This window comes from Prionailurus viverrinus, chromosome A1 (genome assembly GCF_022837055.1).
Source record: "Prionailurus viverrinus isolate Anna chromosome A1, UM_Priviv_1.0, whole genome shotgun sequence".
NCBI classification, from domain to species: domain Eukaryota; kingdom Metazoa; phylum Chordata; class Mammalia; order Carnivora; family Felidae; genus Prionailurus; species Prionailurus viverrinus.
In genome coordinates, this window is record NC_062561.1 from 28423221 (window position 1) to 28447756 (window position 24536).

Sequence of the window (24536 nt, forward strand, 5' to 3'; positions counted from 1 at the left end):
GAATGGAACAGATGAGGACAAAGAAAACCCTAGCAATTCAGAGGAGGGCTTAGAAGTTTTCCTTTAATTTATACACAATACACAGGGGAAAGAAATGACTTTCGTTAGTATCTAAAATACTCTGTAAAGTTAACAGAGACTATAGAACAAATATGAGTAGGTATAAAAATGAATATAGGTTAGGGGCGCCTGGGTGGCTCAGTTGGTTGAGCATCCGACTTTGGCTCAGGTCATGATCTCATGGTCCGTGAGTTCAAGCCCTGTGTCGGGCTCTGTGCTGACAGTTCGGACCTCGGAGCCTGGAGCCTGCTTCGGATTCTGTGTCTCCCTCTCTCTCTGCCCCTCCCCTGCTCATGCTCTCTGTCTCAAAAATAAATAAAAACATTTTTAAAAAAACTTAAGATGAATATAGGTTAATATTTAAGTTTACAGAAATTACAATGAATTAATCCACTAATCTTAGTGTTTAACTTTAAATATTTGCTTAGGCTTGTTTTTGCTATTGTTTTTACTTCTATTATTTCAATATATTGAGGTCCATATAGAAAGTCTATGTCAAGATAACTTCTTTTCTTGATGAAAATAGAAACTGATTTTTACTTTTAAATTTAAAAATTACTTCAGGCCAAAAAAACTAAAAAACATATTGCCAGCATGCTATAATCACTTTCAAATCAGCTGATGTGCTTTAATAATTTGATTTCCAGTTGAAATGGCATAGTTCATCAAATTATAATTAGGCTAATTACAGTGTTCCATATTAGTGTTTCTTGTTGGTTGAAAAATTGTCATCATGTAATAATGAGCTTTTAGCCATTTATGCCTTTGGGCTGAATGAACTTTTATAGTAGTCTTAAGATATTTAATATTCTTATTATCAGTTTAATGGCCATTGGCTTCTGTCCCTTAATTGGTTATCAGTGTTGCTGAATTTCTGCAGGGATATATATTGAACAAATTATAAGAGATACATTTTATATCCTGTTTCAGATTTATTAATTTCCAACTCAACTGCACTTGGTGAGTTCCCAGTTTGTATGACTTGGGTTTTTGAAATTCATGGACAACTGCTTGGAGCCCAGATCTTAGCCTTCAAGCTTAACTTTATTTTTGTTAGATGGTGGTTGTGGGTGAATGGAGAGGTTGGATCAGATCAGTGGTTCCTAAACTGGCTGCAGATAAGAATCCCCCAGGGAGGGTGATTAGAGGGTACTCTGACCCCTCACCCAGAGATTGCAGTTCTATAGGGCTGGAGTAGGTCCTGGACACTTTTACACATGCTTTCTGGATGATTCTCAAGCAGTCAACTGAGCACTGGAAATTGATGAACTAGTGTTGCATTTGAAAACTTGGGACCTGTGGGCACTGACCTGTCAGTACAGGGGTTGGGATGCGATCTGTCTCTGTAAAGAACTTTATTGGAATATAGTCCTGCTCATCATTTATATATCATCTATGGCTACTTTCCTGCTACAGTGGCAGAGTTGAGTGGACCTGCCAGGGACTGCATGGCTCACAAAACCAAAAATATTTACAGGCTGACCCTTTACAGAGAAAGTTTGCTTACCCTTTCACTACTGGGTTACAAAATCACTTCGATAGGTGGCAATCAGTATTAAAAAAAAATAAAACAGAAAATACCAATACTATTTAATGCATGTAAATACATGCTATGTTGTTAAATTTGCTATTATATACATGCGTGTTTGTAAATGTGTATATGTATGTGTGTGTGTGTGTGTGTGTATATATATATATATATATATACAGATATCTGTATATACACATACATTTATGCATAATGGGGAATATGTATTTCTAATTGTGGGTAGCCGCCAAAAAATTTTGAAAAAATCAAACTATAATCTGAGGTAGCTTTCATCTGTGGACTTTGAGCTGCCAGCGTGCTTTGGCAACATGGATGTGGGCGGGAGGGAGGAGGGAGTGGGACAGGAGATATGCAGACAATATGCTTTACCTGACTCATTCTATGCTTCTTGGGGGCTGCTTCCTACTTGGTAAGGCAGTGTCACTCCTTTAAGGAATGGTAGTGCTCAATGTCCGTGTTTGTTCAAAATGTCATTGCTAGAAATAGAACCAACTAAAGTTGTGTGCAGGGTGTGAGGGTGCTCTAATGGGGCAAATACTAAATTTACAGGGTTGTCATAAGGATTAAATGTACATATAGTGCTTCAAACTGAGAGGTGCTATATGGTGCTAGGATGCTACTAGCTTTTATCTGCAGCCTCTCATTCTTACAATTGTACCCACATCCCAGTCGTAAGACTAGCTCCCGAATGTTACCAACCATAGCACTGATTGTCACGTTTTGTGAATGCACTAGTGGCAGTACAGGGACTAAGGGAGACAAACATTGGGGCCAGAGCTAGGGAAGGAAAGATGGGGTTCAAATTCCTGGACTGCTGGGACGATTCTTATTTCTAAAAATAATAATAATACAGAAAAATCTGTATTTAGACTTCCCGGTGAAAATTCTAATTTGCTAGCACTATGCTATGGTCTGCATATTTGTTGGAATCCTAACCTCCAATGCTATTAGGAGGTGGGGACTTTTGGAGGTGACGAGGTCACAAGAGCACATCCCTCATTAATGGAATTAGTACTCTTACAAATGAGATGCCAGAGAGCTCTCTGGATCTTTCTGCCCCATGAGGACACAGAGAGAAGATGGTCTTCTGTGGCCAGAAAGTGGGCTTTCGCCAGACACTGAACTTCCTCGCCCCTCGATCTTGGGATTTCCCAGCCTCCAGAACAGTAAGAAATAAATTTCTGTTGTTTAAAATCCACTCAGTCTATAGTATTTCATTAGAGCAACCCAAAAGGACAAAGACAGACTATAAACTGTTGGCTGCCAAGATTAGGAAATGGGCTTTCTGATTAATCAAGAATCGTAATTATGTAAACACACTGCTTGTTAAAAAAGAATTCGTATAGGGGCGCCTGGGTGGCTCGGTCGGTTGAGTGTCCGACTTCGGCTCAGGTCATGATCTCATGGTCCGTGAGTTCGAGCCCCGCGTCGGGCTCTGTGCTGACAGCTCAGAGCCTGGAGCCTGTTTCAGATTCTGTGTCTCCCTCTCTCTGTGACCCTCCCCCGTTCATGCTCTGTCTCTCTCTGTCTCAAAAATAAATAAAAACATTCAAAAAAAATTAAAAAAAAAAGAATTCATATATAATAAAAGATAATTTGCAAGGTAAAGTGTAAGTAATTTAATATGATTCAGAAAGCCCTTTGGAATCAAGCTGTGCCTCAGGGTCGCCATGGAGATGCATAAAAGTTTCGGTTGCTTTTAACGGGATGCTGAATGACAAGCTTTTTCAGAGTTTAAACTCAGGTTCCTTTGTTTCCTAATTTGGTTAGGGCCCTGGATATTTTTCATTTATGTATAATCAATTGCAGGATTGATAAAGAGACCCCAAGGTGTTCTGGTCTTCTGATCCAATGCTTGAATCACTTCTGACTCAGTCAACAAATAGATATTGTGCATGACCATGTGCCAAGTACTTTTCCATACACTGGGTCGTACTAGTGAAAACATTTTCTTCTCACGACGAGTTCACATTCTTGCAGCCTGTGTTTGAACACTCTTCTCAAAAGGGAACACATTCTGTGACACAGCCCAGTGCATCTTTAGACATTGCAGTTTTTCTTGTCAATTTCACTTGCTTCTCACATTTAGAACAAATGCAAAACCAATCCTCTTTGATAGTCCTTCAGAGATTTGAAGACAATTCTTACATCCAACCTCCTATCCTCTTGTATCTACTCCCAATCTCCAACCTTGAAACACCCTCTACGCATTGTCTTCCTCTGTGCTCCCCACATATGTGGTGGCGTATTTTTTTCATCGCATGCCACTCTGTTACAATAAACTGTCTTCATCACTTGACGGTAATCTCAAAGCATTACTCACAGCTTATTACCACCGGAGACAACACCTGCCATGCATTAGGTAACAAGTGCTTGTTGGTGAACTTCAAGGACTCATTGCTATAAGGATAAACTAAACTATATTTTACCATTAAGAATTCCCCCTCCTGGGGTATGTGGGTGGCTCAGCTGGTTAGCCCAGGTCGTGATCTCATGATTCGTGGGTTCAAGCCCCACATTGGGCTCTGTGCTGACAGCTCAGAGCCTGAAGCCTGCTTCGGATTCTGGGTCTGCCTCTCTCCCTCTCTCTCTCTCTCTGCCCTTCCCCTGCTCGTGCTCTTCCTCTGTCTCAAAAATAAGTAACGTTAAAAAAAACAAAAAAAGAATTCCCCCACCAGATGGATCTTACTAAAAAATAAAAGAACTGAACTATCGTTACATGTAACGGTTTGGATGAAATCTCCACGGAATTGGGCTGGGGGGTGGGGGTGGGTGGGAATAAGTTGTATACTGTATGATTCCATTAATATAAAATGAAATGACAAAATTATAGAAGTGGAGATAGAGAGGATGGAGGCAGGAGGGAAGTAGGTGTGGCTATAAAGGGCAGCTTAGGGGATCCTTGTATGGCCTTGGGGTGAAAGAACTGTCCAGCATCTGGACTCTGTCAGTGTCAACAGCCTGGTTGTGATATTGTACTATAGTTGTGCCGGATGTTATCATAGGGGGGAAATGGGTGAAAGGTACACATGATCTCTCTCTGTACTATTTTGTACAACTGTATGTGAATCTACAATGATCTCACAATAAAAAGTTTAATTAAAAAAATAAGACTTTCTCCCAGAAAGAAAGTAGGCTTCACACATTCTCCAAATGCATTCTTTTTATTTTGAGAAGGACGATCTCAAGGCAGTGCCCTTTGGGAAAGGCATCTCTCATCATCATGTACATCGAGATCAACCATTACTCCCAGCAAAGTACAAAAATACACACATCAGTGACTTCCGTACAATAAATACATAATCATGCATCCCACAATAAAAGGCACGGAAAACTGGTCACTTAGTAGTCATAAAAATTACTAGCTACATTAACAAAGCCACCCAAATTATCTGTATAAGTAACTGTAACAATATATTCCAAAGGTGAAAACACATAAAACATCTTTAAAATAGTATGCAATAAATATCTCAATTGTATATATTTAAAAAATTATGCCATTGTAAACAGCATGTAAACAAACAAAACACATTTCCTTACCATTATTAAAAGTAATTAGAGCGAAAGTTACAACCTCTGCTCTGTCAGGTATATTTCACTGGCAAATGTGCTAAGCAGTTAAAAGTTTCACTCTTTTCTGCAGCAAACAGAGCCCGTTGTGTAATAATAAATAGACATGATCTGCATCTTTCAGATACAAGTAAAAGTTTCAAAACAGACTACCAAAATGTAGTAAATTCTTAACTATAAATAATATGGCAAAGGCTAGAGTAAAACTATCTTTTGCAATGTGAGGGACAAAAGGAGCTACACTGTCAGGTTTTCAACATGATAATAAACAGGAGGCAAATAATTATGATTATCTTTATGGGAAGGTAAATTAAGTGTCCAGCCAAGCCTCCTCCTTTTGTGGACCTTTTACAGTATCGAACAAAGAGTAAAATTGTATCAAACTAAAAATTTCTTTTCCTAGAGAATGAAGAAATGGTTGATACTTTATTTATATTGATGGGAAAGAATGACTTCAAAATATGCCTATCAAAAGGTAAAAATACACACACTTAAGGTTTTTTCCATACTTACTGACAATATTTTTTTTTCCTTCTCATAAAGGAACCCTATTGCCTAACCATCAATAAATATGCAGAGAAGTTAATTTTTTATAAGTCAAATATTTTTGCTTTCTTTCATCAATATCAGTGCATTGTGGCATACAAATACTTGTAGTATATTTACTATATGCTCAGATAAGTATGCTACCTGTTAAATATTATTACTCTCTACTCCCCATTAAAAATTAAAAATAATTGGGGTGGAAATATCAACCCATTAACTTCAAACGGAGTCTTTGAACTATACTAGAAAGCATTACTTTATAATTTTTTTCCTTCTGCTGTGGGTTTACAGCCATACCTCATATATTTTGGTGTATGGCATTAATAGGGATATATGCCTTTCTAAAATGGACTTGAAATTGAATTCATGTTCTAGAAATCTATTAGCCACTTGGACCACACATAGCACCTACAGAGATGGGGTTCTACGGGATTGATGAAAGATATACTTGACGAGTGATGGTGAAAAATTATTTATGGCTGACCTGAAAGTGCAAAAACTGGACATAAAAATGGGATTAATTCTTCATGACGCAAAGTTGATTTTTTGGGGCGGAATGAGATTATTCTAAAATAACCTGAGGAACATTTGGTTTAAACAGTGTCCCCCCAATTTCTCAGACTGTAGAAAATAATTCTGAAGACAGACTATTTTATTGTACAACCAGCATCTAATCAAGTGCCCCGTACAGAGCAGGTGGAAAAATGTCTCTTACATGAGCAAAGGAAGAGGGCATTTAATTTAATTACATGCATTTTTGATTACTATTTAACTTTAGGAATTATTAACAGTAAAGAATTTTTGTGTTGACCTCTATCACGATTTGGGGACGTGGCTGCAGTGTTTTATAGAGTCAGAAAAGAACAAAACAAACGCTTAGGTAATAGATTTTAGTCTTTATGTTCTAGAAGGGGGGGACAACAGGCACAAACAAGCCATCTTACATTTGCATCATAAAAAATGAAATAATCCTTAGCTATAAATGACCTGAAATCACACCAATTCAGCCTAGCTCTCTGGTTGGCTATTACTTTTGAGAAACTTTCACCTTCATTATTAGTTCTGATTCTTTCCCAAATATCCTTCTTTATTTTGTCTAGGTGATCAATGCATGTGTTTATATAGACTGTAGACACTAAATGTGTCTGCGAAACAGCAAGGTGGTCTTTAGGGCATATGCATGAACTACAAACAAGAATTTGACAGTGATTTGAAAATTTTGTAAGCCTCGGTTTTAGAAACAAGAATTCAGGTTTGGTCAGATTTGGTAAACACTTCTGACGAAAAACTAACAAATGATTATCCTTTTCGAAACAATCTCTCTTCCTTGATGTTTATCTCCTGTTGGCACCGTGTGCCCAGAGTGCACACATGCTCACCTGCTCATGAATACACACATCCCTCGTGTGGCTCAGGGAAGTCTAAGCTTGCATTTGTGAAAGTATAAAATTATAGAGAAGTTTGGGTTCCATAGGACCTTCATTCTTTCGAAAACATTTATTGAAGTCTTATTATATGGTAGCTTCACACTGAGACTACAAAGATGGAGAAATTTGGTAGGGGGAAGAAAGGCAGGCACACACACACACACACACACACACACACACACACGAAATTACTGAAATGTGATGTTATTTTAACAGAGAAAGTTTCAAGATGCTATGCAACATGAATGAAATACTTAACTTTGGGAAGTCAGATAGAGCTCCACGGAAAGTTAAATCTGAACCGAGTTTTAAATGAGTTGATCTCTAGCAAGTGATTATGCTAAGGCAATGAATTACAAAAGGCCTCTAGAGGAAATGGTGGCTGAGGATGGGAAGAGGCAAAGCCATAGAGACCCCTTATCTATCACAGTAAGGGGTTAGGTTGCTATGCTCCAAAAAAAAAAAAAAAAGAACCTACCTAAGAAATTGTAGCAAAGGAATGACAAACAAAATGCATTTCAGAAAGACCACTCCCACTCCGTTCAACCATGTGGAAGATGAACTAGAGGTAGGAAACAATGTATGTAGGAAAACCGGTTGCTGAAAAACTACGGCAAAAGCACAGGAGAGAAAAATCACGAAGGTCTATCGGCAGAGGGCTGAATTACGGCAATGGAATTATCACTTTACTGCATATAATTAGAAATGGAACATAAAACGCCAATGCAACTTTTGAGACGGACAAAAAATGAAATATGCAACTGCATAAATACTGAGAAAACTTTGATATATGAAATGCTTTTGCAAACACAATCCAAAAACAAGATTGGGGTTAAGCACTTGTTTTGTTCCATATTTTAGTTCAGGAGTTTCTTGGCAGAAGCAGGCAGTCACATCATGTTGCTATGAAAATTATGTCATCTCAAAAGCTTTTTGAAAGCTTTTCAAGTCAAAGAAGGAGAGGAAACAAAAGAACTGTCCAAGTTCGCAATTCATTCATCATTATGTATATTAAAAAATCGCTGCACAACAGATTTGTAAACAGGGTAGGTTCTAACAGAAGTTATAATTAATGTTAATTATACTAGGGCCGTCTGTATATCAGGTCATTGTGAGACACAAATACCCAGAAAAATAATTTCTTCCCGTCACTCTACCAAATCATTCTGGAATTGTTTAGAGACCCGTCTTCATGAAAACTAGGCTGTGTCATTGAGACAGATCCAAATCCCTTGCAAACGAGTTCTGCTTTGGTCATTTCTCCATATCACCCAGTTTACAGCCTCTTATAATTTCAACATTTTTAGGGGAAGGGGATGTGACAGGACTTTCAAGTTATCATATTATGCTATATTCAGGACAAACTTTTTAAGTTATCAGTTAGTGACTGAATTCAAATGTTAGGTAAAAATAGAAGGCAATATTCACTTACCTTCATCGATATTTAATGATTTTAACATGGTTATTCGAATTTTTTCCCCTAAATTGTACTCAGATTTCCATTATGGCAATAATTAAAATAATCTCCAGTTTAGTTTCTTTACAGGAAGTTTTGCAGGTACTTTTCATGAGGGAGTACCATTCCACAGCCAGGAAATGTAGCTAACGATCCATGCTTCAGATCAAACAGCAAGAAAACCATTCAGAATTCATTTAGTACAGAGAGCAAGCGATGTCACAGCATGAAACAAGTAAGTCCCGTATTTCATTTTTGTAACCACTGATTTAAAGTGACATTTTTCTCTTTTGGGTGTTAATCTAAGAGAAGACATGAAGGCCTTAATTAAAAAGAAAAAATCAACCAATCTGCTACTATACAATGGTTGTTTGCGGTGAATGTAGAAAAAACAAAATGAATCTGAATTTCTGAAGATTTTAGAAATGAGAGTTTAGCCTGCCTTTAAATGAATAATATGAACCTGTAGTAAACAGGTGAAAATACCCATCCCCTACTCTGCTACAGAGAGGATTAATGTAACTTCACTTTCATTTCAAACGCAACATCAGGGATATTAATCTGGACTTGTAATCTTCATGCTATAGTTTTGGAAGTCTTTCTTTGTATATCAAATGACAGTGGGAAAGAACTGGTAAATTTAAGGGGCGCCTGAAGGGCTCAGTTGGTTGAGCATCTGACCGGCTCGGGTCCTGATCTCACAGCTTGGGAGTTAAAGTTCCTCATCAAGCTCTCTGCTGTCAGAGTGGAGCCTGTTTCAGATGTCTGCCCCTCTCCCACTCACTGTCTCTGTGCTCTCAAAACAAATACATTTAAAGAAAAACAATTGGTAAATTTAAGTGTGATTCACACTTACATCATTTTTTCGGTAAAAGAAGAATTACCAAGTACTTATAATTGATCATTTTGAGTGCTATGTCTCATTGGGAAAACTGCAACACCGAAACATACATAGTTTGTAGAAAAGGCATAGCGAGCCAGTGCCCAGAGTCAGTTACAGAACCACCTAAATCTAAACCATATACCCATCTGCAGAATCATATAATTCAGCTATTTATAATATTGTAAATTCTAATAATCTTTTGTTGTTTCAAGTAAAAGGAAAATCTATCACTGCTAACAAATCTCAAGGCTTAGCAAGTTCATGAAAATCTCTTCAACTTTTGTGGTATGGTCTGATCCACATTTACAAATATTCTATAGGAACTAGCTAAGTCTTTCTGACTCATTCTCCTTCTGTCAATCACAAAGTTGACAAAGCACAGACATTCGCTTTGTAATAAACACAAATGATGAGGTCATCCAAACTACCTGCCTAAATGACTTCTAAATTGCAACAGTGGGATGAGCTCCCTGAATTCATTGGCTATTTTGGTAACATACAGATACAGTCTCAGACATCATCGGTGTAACTATTTTGGGTTTTGTGGTATTGTGCCTACTAGACAAGGAACACATGTTTTGTGTTTCTACCATACAAGGTGAAAGATATCTATGTTCAAACTATTCATTTCCAAATCTTTGGCAAATATCCAGCTCAAGCTCCGTTTTCTTTATAATGTTTCCATATTTCCATATAATGTTTCTCATATGTTTTTTTCTGCCTTTAATCATTGCTTATACAACAGTAAAATTAATATAAAACTCCGTATCTTTAAAATTATAGTAAATTCTTAATCTCCTACTATTGTTCTTAAATAGTTCACAATTCACCTATTGCTCACACTGTAAAACAATAAAATGGTTGAATTTAGGGCTAGTTAAATTGTTTTCTTTGGTATGCAACATTGCCTCACCTTAAGTCAGAACATGTGATTTTATTCTGGTTGGTAGGTTATGCCCTTATGTTTTCAATTTCTAGCTTTTTAAAGAGTTGAACAGAGAATACTTTTTTAAAACAAAAATAACTCAAAACTCAATTCAAGCCTCACTGACTTAATTGACAGAAACAAATAAAGCATTAACCATCATGGTTACTATTTGTAAAGTAGACAAGAGTCAAATGCAAACACATGTTTAAAAATATTCACCCTGGAATCTAAAGCTGGCCCCTTGAAGTGCGCGGTATTTTTGGGGTTTGAGAATTTCAATGTTCAGTTTAGTGTTATATTGGCATACAATCACAGAGCTCTCTCTCTTTTAAAAGAAAAATGGAAAGTTTATCACAGAAGTTCTGACCTGAAGATAAAATATATATTGGCAAAATCTAGCACAGTGAATCCCTTGGTTACATTAAATTCTTAATATTGGTGATTTTATTTTGGCTTTATGCCTTTTTGCTATATGTATTTTAAATATGCAAATTATTTTTTAACAAAGTCCCTATTACTATTCAGTTACCTACGATGGTAAAAACAGAAAAATACCACTTTTTTTAAGAAGGAAAAAAAAACTGGGCATCTGTTTGACAGAAATGAGTACTTCAAGTACGTAAGTAAATCGTTAACAGAGCTATTATACCCTAAGCCACAGCAGTAACAAAGAAAAGAGCTAGAATATGCATTTTGTATAAAGATTAAATTTCACAACATAATAAATAAATGCACTGATTTATACAACTTGAGAAAACCTTCTACTGATGATCACAAGTAATACTGTCTTATTATTCAGTTTGTTGATATGAGCACTGCCTCACACAGAGATTCAAAGGTAGAATTCTCACCTCCAAAGCCACAAAATATACAAAGCTGGTTTGTTATTAAATATTCTGTCTGCCAAAATTCCTGCAAACTAAAATACATCTTGGCAGTTTGAATAACCAGCAGGATAATTATTTTGGTATCAAAAGATAAGAAAAATTTTAATATGAAAATTAATAAAACCAGTAAAAGGAGAAACCTGTTGTATAAATAGACATTTTAACACAAAAGTGAGACTTTTATCTCACTTAAGAGGAAGAAACAAATTTGATACAACTTACGTGAAGATTTGAAAATAATTATCATATCTTCCCAGCTCTAGATAAATATATTACTCCAATTTATTAATCATCTTCAATATACAATATATAACTCACAAAACTGGGAATGTTACAATACCAAAACCTTTCACAGCACTAGTTACCAGTTACCAGAACTGTAAGAAACCTTTAGCTACATATCAGCTTAATACTTAGAATATACAAATAGATATGGCTAACCTGTGGTAAACAATAGTGCAAACAGTAAGGACCACAAAATATATTCTTTTTCTTTTTAGCTTGTTTATCTAACTGCATTATCCTACTTCAATAGCATCATCAATGGAATATGAAACTTATCTTAATGCATTTTAAAAGTATCCCTATGTTCTTTTAGGTACGGTTAATTTACTCTTGAAATGCAGTTCCTATGAAATACCCAGGCTATTTATAAATTCCTATACAATGAATAACTTGTAGCTAAAATGAAATATTTTAGGTGGAGTTTTTATAGCTTTTACGTAGTGGCTTGGTTTCTATTTTTCCAACTTAAACTTGGATGTGCATAAGAAATTAAGAGAGAAGATATAAATATATGTAAATAGAAGATCTTAGTTACATAAGGGGAATCAATCTGTCCATCTACAGTAGTAATATGGGTCTTTATCTTAAACATTGTTACTGAGTTTAACGAACTCTCAGTTACTGTTAAAGTTATTTTCCCGAAAATAACAGAAAGAAGTATACAAATAGGTACAGTCCAGCTGTCTTTTATCTCTCTGTTCTCTGTAATGATAAACATTTACAGTTTTTTCTTCTAACAGAAATATCTCAAAACAAAATCTGGAGACAATAACAAAAAGGAACAATAATAAAGGTAAAGAATCCTTTGGGTATTATAAAAACCAATAATCTTTGCCTTTTTAAAGTTTTGCGTGTTTCTTTAAGAAGGCATCCGATTGCAGAGGCATTGTGTTACCCATCTGACACGGAGATTGCTACACAAAAGTCACCTGGGAGATGCCATAGCAGAGACGGGTCCCAGGCCCCATGGCCCTCGGCAAGGGGAAGCCAGAGGGGGAGAGGTGAGGCTACCAAGTGCTGTGGGAACTGCCCAGAGAGGTTGTTCCATTGACCAATAGTTAGTATTTGAGGAATCTTCACTTTTCACTCTTTCCAACTGACTTTAAAAGCTTGGTGTTTTAAAACTGCCACTTGTATTATTATCAAACTCTGAACCCATGGTTTTACCCAACTTGCATCTGAAAAATGCAGGATGAGTTCGTTTGGCAGGAAGAGGGCAGGAGAGATCCTAAATGTCAAGGTTGAGAGATGTTAACATTTAAGGAACTTTAGTGAAAAACTATATCCTTGTAGGATTCACATGTGTGGAACATGAGAGTCCACTGTGTTGTCAGTTCAGTCAGAAATAACAGATAATGTACTTTAGAAATGATGTATATGTAAGTTTCCGCTGTAATTTTCTAAGTCAGAGCTTTGCATGAATATTTTCTTTCTTGATGCCTGTTAAAAATAACTTCTATCAAGACTCAAGTGGTGCCCTCTTTATTCATTAAAATTAGCTAAAGAATCTGTAGCCAGTAATGTTTTGGTAAATGATATCAATATGTAAAAATTATTAAGTGAAGGATTACTGACAATATATCATTGGGAAAGATCTTATTACAGAATAAAATAATTTGTATTTTGAGGATCAAAATATATCTCAGGTACTATTTTAAGGAATTATTAACTGTCTGAAAATCAAGATAAATTAGCATTAAAAAAAAAAAAGTCCAGCAAAACACACCTTCCCAAGAGCTTTAATGACACATTCACTTTACTTGGAATCATTTTGACCTCTTTTTTTTTTTTTTCCATGCTTACTGGTTCATTTAATGTATGTGTGCTGTTTGTATCCTCAAGCATGAACTACGTCAACAGGATAATCTGCTGAAAGTGAAATGTACGAGCTGTAGGAGACTGACCTGGTCTTTACTTATCTCCTTACATATTCTTCTGAAATGTTCCCTGTGACTTAAGTTGTGAACAAATGAGAATGTGACATTAGCAAGAAACTGAGCAAACGTAGATTGTTAGTGACTTCAACATGAGGTAGGGAGCTGGAGAGAGGCCAGTTACGCCCGCCAGCCCATCCCCTTTCTATCTTAGCTACCCAAATACAACTCCTGGGTAGGCAGGGTTTATCTAGAACCAGAATTAGGAATAAGCATTCAGAAGAAAACTTAGCAAAGGTGATGAATGAGCTAAAGCTCCTTTCTGGGATTTCTAGGAAGTAGTGGGTTGGGGAGTGAGCTATTCGAGGGCTTTTTGAAGCATTCGGATCTCTAATATCTGGGAGCGATAAAATGAGGCTAGGCCAGTGCTAACCACCACCAAATCTTGTTTACAAAAAGATTGAAATTCAGTAGGTCTGGAGGGGACCTGAAATTCTGCATTTCTGTAAGCTCCCAGGTGGCATGGATGCTGCTGGCCCAGGGACCACGTTTGAGTAGCAATGATCTAGACCAGTGTTGGCCAGTACGATTTTTGCAATGATGGAAATGTTTAACACCTGCACTGTCTATTGTAGTTACTGCGCACTTGAAACGTGGCTGGTGCAATGGAGAAATTAACTTTCTAATTAAATTAATGTAAATTTAAACAGCCACATGTGGCTAGTGCCTATAATACTGGACAGCAAGGGTCTCGACATTCACAGGTCATCTCTTCTCAGCCAGAGCAATCTATATCGTGGTCTCGAAATCATCTAACCCATCCGTTCATTTAGATTAGCAAGTTTCCTTTTTTAAAATGTGAACTGTAAAATCAGTTTTCTTTAAATTGTTTTCTTCCTAGCACTTTGTTCAGAGGATCCGCAACAGGCACTCAAGCGGGGAGAGGTGACAGCAGTCATTCTGTAGTATGGAAGTTGATGAAGAAAGGGTAACAAAGAGTAGTGAGAATCTGAGCAACCATCACTGCATTGGGCATGTGGGAAATGGGAGGCCAAAAGCTGGCAAGGAAACTCAGAAAGGAAGGTGGAATAACACTGAAGGGAAGAATTGAGTCCTTTGAAATTTTACTTAGGCCTGACCCTGTCCCTTTCCTTCTTGAAAAGCAAGTTTTGGAATGCCTGGCTGGCTCAGTTACTGTAGCATGTGACTCGGTCTCGGGGTTGTGAGTCAAGGCCCATGTTGCGTAGGGAGATTACTTAAAAATAAAATCTTAAAAAAAAAAAAGGCAAGTTCTTCCTCACGGAAATAAGACTTGAAGGAAATGGATGCTGGCTGTGATTCCCCTTCACCTCTCCCAAATTATCAAGGTGTGGGAGAGCATAGCGGGGAGGAACAGTACAGTTACAGCTGACAGTCAAGAGTAGGCTTAAGCTTCTCACCTCAGCTTCTGAATGGATCAGGGTACAGAGGCCACAACTGCACTCCCCTGAGCTGGGATCACCTCCCAGAGAGAAGCTCTTTCTACTTTCTATTTATAGTTCCATCTACTGTAAGAAGCTGGCTCCTCTGTGAGGCTGACAGGGGCCTAAGGAGGCTCTGAGGATACCATCTTGGCAAACAGGTGTGGGCAAAATCTTGTGGGTCCTACACAGCCATGCATAGACAAAGCATACAGGAAAGATTGCTCTAATTTAACGACAAAAAAAAAAAAAAAGATACTGAAATTGTCATTTTAAAGGATTTTCCTCATCCAAAAGCCATCTGCAGGAAAACTCTAGTTAAGAGTCTATTAACTGAGGTTTTACAACATAAAGAGTTATTACCTAAGAGTAAAAAGATCAACATCAGCCAAAAAAATATTAATCATTTATATCTTACTCTCAAATTCTGAACATGTAATAGCTTAAGTCTCTTCTATTGGCAAAGGGGTATTTTGGGTGAGTGAAAATCAACCCAAAATTCATTGGTGAGTCCCATGCCTCTCTGCACCTACATTTCCCTTTTTGGTAGAGCTGGACAGGTATCTGTGACCTCAGCAGAATTCCGAGACTCTGCCATCTCTATTTTAATTTCACAGGGAAGTGCCTGGAAGAGAGCGGGACAACTTGCAGGGGACAGGGGGTGCAGATTATCAAGGGACTGGAAGAGAAGCCCTTTGATTTCATAGCTGAGGGTAACAATACACTTACTAAGTGAGTGGTTTTTTACTCTTTCATGCTACTTGATATAATTTCCTTTGAAAATTTTCTATTTATTCACAACTTAGACAGGTAGAATATATAGTCAGACATATTTGGTCAGGAACCCATCAGGCTCATTTACTTCTAAGATGTCTTAATTTTGTGATTTTACTAGTAAATATGCAATGTATAAATAAGAATAAAGTGTCAAATGTTTAAATTTCTTTGATACAATTAAATTATGTCTGACAATAGTTCATTTTAAGTGCTTTCCCATTAATATTTCTCATTAAGCATTTGGCAAATAATTGTCTAGAAAATATCAGTGAGAGTACATTTCAAGATTATGTGTGTTAAGCATGAATATACAAACACGGTATATGTGTATAGACACATATATGTGTATATGTGTATGTGTGTGTATTTGTATCTACAGAGCACCTGCTTAGAAGGCTACTTCATGAAAATTGTTACCACTGGGTCAATACCCTGTTTACTTCTCTTATATAGGAGATTTTGAAATATTACAATTAATTTTTGGTACATAACGCCTAAAGAAAGATGGTCTGAGGATATTTTGGTGACTTTTTAACACGTGTGCCTTTGGCTTTCAAAGATTTGATAATTGTAATGTTGACTCCTACTGAGCTACACTGAAGTAGAGTGGTTTAGAAACAAGAAAATAATACCTGCCTGATATAAGAATTAGGTGAGACAATAGTAATAATGGTATAAGAATGAGATGAGATAAAAGCCCTTAAGAAAAAATGTAAATCTCTTGTTGGGAAGTTGTGTCAGTAGTCACTCTAGCTAGTGGATAAGTCTGGGTGACCAATCGGCATACGATCAGTATACAAACCCCAGCTGAGACCTTCAGAAAACTGGATGTCAACAGCCCACTATATTATAAATACAAACAGAGTATTGAATAAACACTAAATTAAAACCAAAGATAAGAACAAAATGTGGGAATTTTGGTTTGGGAAGCTATAACAAGTTTTGTTCGGCAATAGAACACATACTTTTATGAAAATATCCAGAAAATTTTCCTACTGTGCATACCTAGTGTTGATAATAGAGTGACATAAAATTGGCTTGCAAAAAATGTGTATCATTTGTTGATTATGGCACAGACACGTGTTCACAAATTCTCAGATACAGAATATTTATCCAAAATCCCACATCAAAGAACAGAAAAGTGCCTTTAACCAACAAAAAGGTACTGAGGCAGTAATAAATTAAATTACATTAAAACTGACATGGAAGCCAAGTTTTAAGATATTACATGTGACATGCAAGAAAAAGAAAGACAATTCAGGCAGGAATGTCGTGCATTAAGATTTGCATTCATTCATAATATTTGAGGGGTTTTAACCATATTCTATGACCACTGAATGCTAGCAAAGTGAGGCGATACCCATCTAACATTCAAAACACAGCTTAATTTACATCTTAGTCTCCTAACCAACTATTTTAAGGAAGAAGCCAATGCCTCCAATAGTGAAACCTAAGAGTTTTAGCCACATATTGTTATGCAGTCACAGAGTAAGAACATTCCATCTGACCAGGTTTAAGGAAAGTAAACATTTCCATCTTTTAGACAATGCAATTGTCTCAGATTCCTCCTACCTTCTTACTTATATGAGCATATTTTAACATGTCAAGTTTGCACAATAGGGAAATGGCTTTGTGGAATGTATTTTTTTGGCACGAAAATATTTTCTAATACCTCAAATCAAAATTTTCACCCACAGCAAAATATCAAGCCACAGAGGTGCTCAGTGGTGCTTACTTTTCTAGGCAGAAGACTACAGAAACAGACAGCTGCTTCCAAGAGCTTTGTATTAAGTAGCAATTACTTCCCTTCCAAGGAATAGCACCAATGTGATTACACCTCAGACTGGGGAGTGCTCCTTCCAAGCTCTTTAATTCCCTGGAGAATTCGCTTCATATGGCCCACTTTCGTTATCCCCAGGTCCTGAAAAAAAGAAAGAAAGAAAGAAAGAAAGAAAGAAAGAAAGAAAGAAAGAAAGAGGAAAAAAGGTGGAAAGAGAAAAAGAAAAAAGAAAGAGAAGGAAAAGAAAGAAGTTTATTGACCAGAGAAGACCGAGGTTTAAATATTTCACCAGCAAATAGTATAATTAGCATCCAGTTCATTTAGTTTAGTTTATAATCAATGATTTAGGAAGCAAAAACTATAAAAGTCAATTTATAAAGCAAAAATTGCCAACCAGTAAAAAAAATCGCATCCTACACAAACTCTTAAACGTTAACACTATCATAAATTATACACAATACAGTTCTTCAAGAGTCAAAATTGGTTTCTCCTATTCTTCTTCTTTTTAAAACACAGGTCCTTTTGGGATCTCTGAGAAAAGTGGCATGTGACATCAGGGCATCCACAATTAGTCCTAAGGCAACCATGCACATCCTTCCTAAAGTAGTAAACTTAAAAGTAAAGCCTAATCCTAAAGAAAGATATTAGTGGCCACCACCTACATGTGGAATTTAAATGCATTTACAGTTACATTTAGAGTCTTTGATTTGAGTGGTCTATTTAAATATCCTTTCTACTTTGTAATGCAGAAGTATAAAAAAATTACATAAACATAGCTCTCTGTGGGTTGATGCTTTTCCTCAAAACACTCGTGGCTCCTTTGCCTCAGAACTCTCCTTGTTTCTTACAGAACTGTCTTTCTATAAAGAGCCAAGAATTCAATATTTAGCTTTCAGAAGTGGAGGATGGTTCCAGAGTGTGCAGCACACAGCAGGCACCTGGCAAAGAAATACTTGTTGCAGGAAGGAAGGAGATGCACACAAGACAGCCATGATGCTCACTACCTGAAAAACTAAAAGAAAGGGTGAAGGCCTCCAAACCCTGTAATTTCTTTTTTGTTTAATTAGCTTTTATTTTTTTTTATTAAAAAAATGTTTATTTTGAGAGAGACAGAGAGAGAGAGAGAGACAGAGAGCAAGCAGGGGAGGGGCACAGAGAGAGGGAGAGAGAATCCCAAGCAGGTCCCTCACTGTCAGCACAGAGCCCGATGTGGGGCTTGAACTCATGAAACTTGAGATCATGATGACCTGAGCCGAAATCAAGAGTCGGATGCTAAACCGACTGAGCCAATCAGCCGCCATCACCCACCGCCATAGTTAATTTCAGTGTAATGGGTATGATCAATTTGTTAACAGGTGAAGTCAAACAAATTCTATATAAAACAGAGGGTTTGGTATATTTGAAAATTAGCAAAAAGATGGCTTCCAAAGTAGCATTGAAAACAGGATTATGAGATACCACAAAATCATGTGTCCGAGAAGATAAAGATTCCAAATATCCATTCTATTTTGTAGGCTAAGAGCATTATTTATTTTTAAGCTTTAAATGAAATAGATCAGAGTATTTGAAGTGCGTGCACACATGTGCTCTCTCTTCCACACACTTTATGGGCTCTTTGAATTCTATAGCAGTAATGCTACTGACACTTTTTTTTTTCTGACAATTTTGAATCTTTCTAGAAAATACGTTTTCTACAGCAAGCACTCTTTTCCAGCCTGAGATCATTTCTAGGTCATGCTTTTACAATATGTAACTGACCCTGAAAAATATTTTCTCATATGACACCGGGTCATTCTTTTTTATTTTTATTTTTTTTAGTGTCTATTTTTGAGAGAGAGAGAGAAAGTCAGAGTGTGAGCAGGGGTGGGGAGGGGCAGAGAGAGAGAGGGAGACCCAGAATCTGAAGCAGGCTCCAGGCTCTGCACTGTCAGCACAGAGCCCAGTGGAGGGCTCGAACTCACGAACTATGAGATCATGACCTGAGCCGAAGTCGGACACCTAGCCGACTGAGCCACCCAGGTGCCCCAACACTGGGTCATTCATAGCCAGTCTTAAGGAAGTGTGTGCTAAAATAGCAAATTCAAAAGCAAGACCAAAACCTAAAGAAAGATAGCTGCTCCTGCTACCTAACTTTGAGATATAAATGCATTTACAGTTGCATTTCGATTCTTTTATTTGAGTGGGATAAATATTCTTTCTGCTTTGTTAATATAATTATCTGATTAATAAACTACACTTAATATTAAATATTTTATTTCAGGCCATATGCACATTGTATTCTTGAGAATAAAAACTTCTCTGGGAGAGGCAGACTCTACTCAGAATTACCAATTTGGTGTAATGAGATGAATGTTTTCCATAGAGTTACACTAACTCCTACCTGTATTTTCTTTATTTTGAGTTCAATACTCTCATGTCTTCTAGGAGTTAGGCTGTGATAAAGTTATGCCATGACATCTGTTACACCTTTCTTATTTTTTCATATTCTTTATTAGTGGCCTTTTCTTTCTTTGGATGAATAGGCCTGATTTGGCAAAAACATACTTTGTAGACATTCAGTTACCTTTGTAGCCACACATATGCAACTTTCCAAATGGAAAAAAACAAAAACCAACCACACAAACAAAACCACTGCATCTTTACCATTTTCTTTGGTGTCCCTCACTTTTGCCTATTGTCGTCCTGGAGGTGAAATAACGTAATCAGTTTATTTGTCTGCTAAAGCACCTTAGAAATATTTTTCCTTTCCCACCTTTACAGGGTCACATTGCTATCTCTAGTCGTCTTGCTAAGAAGAAAGTAACACTTGAGCCAAGATCTGAGCAGGAGTTAGCCAGGTGAGGAGGGGCAGGGCTGGAGTGGGACAGCAGAATAGAGGTTTGGTTTTTGACACGTGAAGACTGACACCCCTGTGTGATAGGCAAGTTTCAAGTAGAGGTGGTGATATAATCCTAGAGCTCTCAAATGAGGTCAGGGCTGGAAATACAACCCTGTGAGCCACTGCCATATTCATGGACCATACCTGAAGCAATGGAAATGGGTAAGATTACCCAGGGAGTAGGTAATCCTTTACCAACATTGGTAGACTTTATGCCAAAAAGTCTGCTCCCTCTTATAGCTACACCCAGAGAGCAAGGGGAGCTCATCTTCTACCTTCATGAAGGCTTTGTCCGACAGCTGGTTCTTTCCATAAAATTATTTTCCTTTTCTCATTCCCTCAGACCGTGTTTTAGAACCAAAAGAGTTAAATAGGACAGTGTCAATACAGGTTTCCAAAAGACAAGTTATAAGGGAAAGAATGTAGTTTGTATTAAAAATAAAAACAAAGTAGGGGTGCTTGGGTAGCCAAGTCAGTTAAGTGTCTGACTTCAGCTCAGGTCATGACCTCACAGCCCCGTGACTTCGAGCCCCCGCGTTGGGCTCTGTGCTGACAGCTCAGAGCCTGGAGCCTGCTTCAGATTCTGTGTCTCCCTCGCTTTCTGCCCCTCCCCACTCATGCTCTGTCTCTGTCTCTCAAAAATGAATAAACATTAAAAAAAATTTAAAAAATAATAAAAACAAAGTAGAACAAAAAGTCCCATGAAAAGCTAAAGAGAAAATTTACTAAAATAATTCTTAACCATTTCCTTTTTACTCTTACTTTTTTCTAGCCAAGTCCTATCACTCTAACTTTGACTTTGCATACGTATGAGCTTTGTTTCTTCATTCTGCAAATATTTGCTTTACTCACTGTGTATGTGTGTGTCTATTTGTATGCTTATAGGTGCGTATACATATATATAACATACAGAGATATATTTATATATACATACACATACAGTCTTTTCCTTTAATATACGCTTACTCATGGCAAATGAAATGTAAAGAGAGACTGGCATAGTATATCAATCAGTAGCTAGTCAATAAATATTGCTGCCTGCTAAGGATATGAGAAGCTATCCTTAGATACAATGATGCCTTACATTTATTTTTTTGTGCATTCATTCCACGTTTTGAAGCCAACCTTTACTCTATGAACTTTGGCACTGTATACTTTGCTTTTTTCCAGATTTGGGACTCTCAACTGTGATAATTAATCCACTTCTTTATTATTATTCTGGTTAAAAACATTTACATATAAGTGGTGTCCACTTTTAATGTGCTAAAACTGTATGACTCTGCTTTATAAAATCCTACAGATTACCCATACATTGTTCAAAGATCTCTGCTACCGTATTTATAGATAAAGGCACAACAGTTCACAAATTTGTTAGGGGTTTACTGTACCATAATTCCATGAGAATCAGAACCTGGCCTACTGGAAAAGGATCACTCTAAAATATATCAAAGGCTTTGTCATTTTCTTATTACTCAATCTTGGAATTTTAAAATGGCAGCGTTTGGTAAGAAAATATAAGATGACAAAATTCTACTCCCAACCTTAAGAAAGAATACTCTACTTTGGCCACTGGCAGTCTCCACCCGAAAAATCCAAGAGAACCACTGCTTACCGCTAATTAATGATATTCTTTCTGGTCATAAATGACAAAGGGGCTCTAAGCTGCATTCCAGCAAGAGTAAAGGATAATTTTTACTTCATTTACTAAAGAAAATAATACATTTATTTTTGAGCATAATACAATTTTAACAGTAAATCATGGGAAGGGCATTTGAATTTATTGGTCTAGTTCACGTGACTTCTGAAAGGGCAGTCAGAAACACAACAAAATCATAGGACTCTAAGTAGCCACTGCTGTGAGTCCCTTATTTAGTTCCATATATTAGGAAGACTTTGTTACTGGTATTTTGAATTGATTTTTAGTTGTTAACCTTTGGTTAGATTTTTAAGTCATCTTCAGCAACAATTACCACTTTTCATGCCGACTCAATAAAGTGAGCTGATGGAAACATGAGCCATTTGGAAATATTAGCACAGGAACAGCCATATGAATGGATGCAGAGAAAAATTACTAACTTCATGCTAAGCTTTAGCTACAATAATCAGAGAATGATTTTTGATAGGAAAATATTGCTGACATTCTTGTTTAAAAAGCAGAGGAACTCCAACCACAGGACAATGCATATTAGATTACTGCACATTTGCATAACATAAGCCAAGCTAGAAGCACATAACAAAAGAGGTGCAGGATAAAGGATTCTGTTTTGCCAGGAAATTTTCAAAAGCAGAAGAGTAGCACAAAGGAAATACCTTAAGATCTCGCCTTTCCAGATGCAAAAGTTCAGCCCCTCTGATGTCATGACGGATGAAGATTTCTTTGTACTCTCCCAAACTGAGCAGATCCAGCCAAGCAGCAACTTCCTCTGTGCCCCATTTTTGAACTACCAAAGTTAAGAGCAAAACCCCCTTAATTTCTACATGCTCAATGCATTACAAAGCAAAGGTTGGCCAAAGAAGATGCAAAACAGAGTAGAGCGGGCAGTGCTAGCAAAGGGAAAGGTTAAAGGTGTTGTTTCAACAAAACTCCAATTTCGTTGTTCCCCATGCAGGTTACAGACCATCAATCAACACAAAGGTCTGACTAGGCAAAAACATTCACTGCTGGGCACCCAAACTACACAATAGGAATAAAAAATGTATTTCTCATGATTAGGATAAATAGTACAAGATCAAAATAAGCTCTGATGATTTCTTTAAGACCATATATGGCACTAATTTAATTTCATTAGCTACAAACTCTAATTAAAATATGAAATCTGAAACAGGGTACTGAATTTTACACAAACTTCTGTTTTGGGTCTTGCTGTCTTCAAGTATCACCTTTATTGATTCTATTACTATTTATAATTATAATTATTGATAATTACAGCACCAAACGTGTTGTTAGATCATTTTAATGTCCTCTAAATGCCATCAATGCTTCTAAGATTCGTTGGATTGTTATTTTCCAATGTAGATAATCGTGGTTGTATACATTTTATTCAACGTTGCTTAGCTGAATTAAAGATTATTTATTTGCCCTATGTGGTTTTAAAATGCCCTTCAATAGCTGCTCTACGATTGTCAAAAATAAGGTCATGTATCACTTTTTAAAAGGAGTTAGCTAACTCGGAAGAATTATAAAATGACTTGATTATGAAAGGCACCTACTGTCCCATACACACAACTTGAAGGTGTTTTAGCACCAGTGCAGCATTAACGTTAATTTCTAGGGGAAGGTGGAAAGGGAACAAGACAAACAACATCAAAGGCAGAGTTTAATCTTCGCTTGAGAATGCAAATGTCACAGTAGATTGTCATTACTGAGGGAATGAAATGGTGTAGTAAGTCTTTGAAACAGGAGAAAAAGAACAGGTGACTTTAGGTAGAAGATATATTTAGCAAGTTAAAACATATATTTAGCAAGTTTCTATATTTCATTTATGAAAATCTCGACTTTGAACTCTGATGAGAAACAAGTTATCCACTGATGCCTTGAATTGTTAAGCAAGACAAAGGACCATCTAAACAGATGCACTGATGTCCACTGAAGAGAGTACAAGCAAACCTCGTTTTCTTGTGTGCATCATAACTACAGGCTCTTACTGGTTTTTGGACTTTGCTTGAGTATGATATGATTTACTTTATTATGGTAAAACAAACACAAAACTCTCCATTTTAGCCGGTTTATGGTATACAATTCAGCAGCATTTAGTACATTTGTAATGTGCAATGGTCACCACTAATAGTTCCAGAACATTCTCATCACCTTGGTGACACTGCTTTATTTTTTCCATAATGTAATACTTTCCCTTCCAGTGTGGATCACCTACCAGGCTGTGAACCTGTCTTCTGTTTCTGAACCTTTTCCTTTTTAAATTTTGGCACTATACGAAATACTGTGCTTCTGCTGTTTCTCTTGGTGCAATCCATGGGGGGTTCCTGTTCGGGTCGAGCAAGAAGAGAATTTTCTCAGGACATTAAGAGAAGAAAAACTCACTCTGATATTACAGACAATGCAGGAATAAATGCAAAACACTGCTGAAATGACAATGCAGGAATAAATGCAAAACACTCCTTAAAATAAAAGTGTAAATGTTATGTACTACCAAAGATGTACTGATTCCCCGAAGATAC

General features: G+C 36.9%; 1 protein-coding gene across 8 annotated transcripts in view; it reads right to left on the reverse strand.

Annotated features, from left to right (window-relative positions):
• Positions 1-4754: 4754 nt before the first annotated feature.
• Positions 4755-24536, reverse strand: part of DGKH (diacylglycerol kinase eta) — a 192032-nt gene continuing 172250 nt past the window's right edge. For 7 of the 8 annotated variants that reach the window (XM_047860464.1, XM_047860332.1, XM_047860392.1 and 4 more), the window contains 2 exons: positions 24233-24341; positions 4755-17623 (listed from right to left, as the gene is read on the reverse strand). In XM_047860464.1, the coding sequence (XP_047716420.1) occupies positions 17571-17623; positions 24233-24341 (162 nt within the window). In that variant the 3' untranslated portion in view covers positions 4755-17570. Of the gene's footprint in view, positions 17624-22670; positions 22802-24232; positions 24342-24536 lie in introns of all 8 variants that reach the window. The other variant, XM_047860840.1, reaches the window with a different exon arrangement.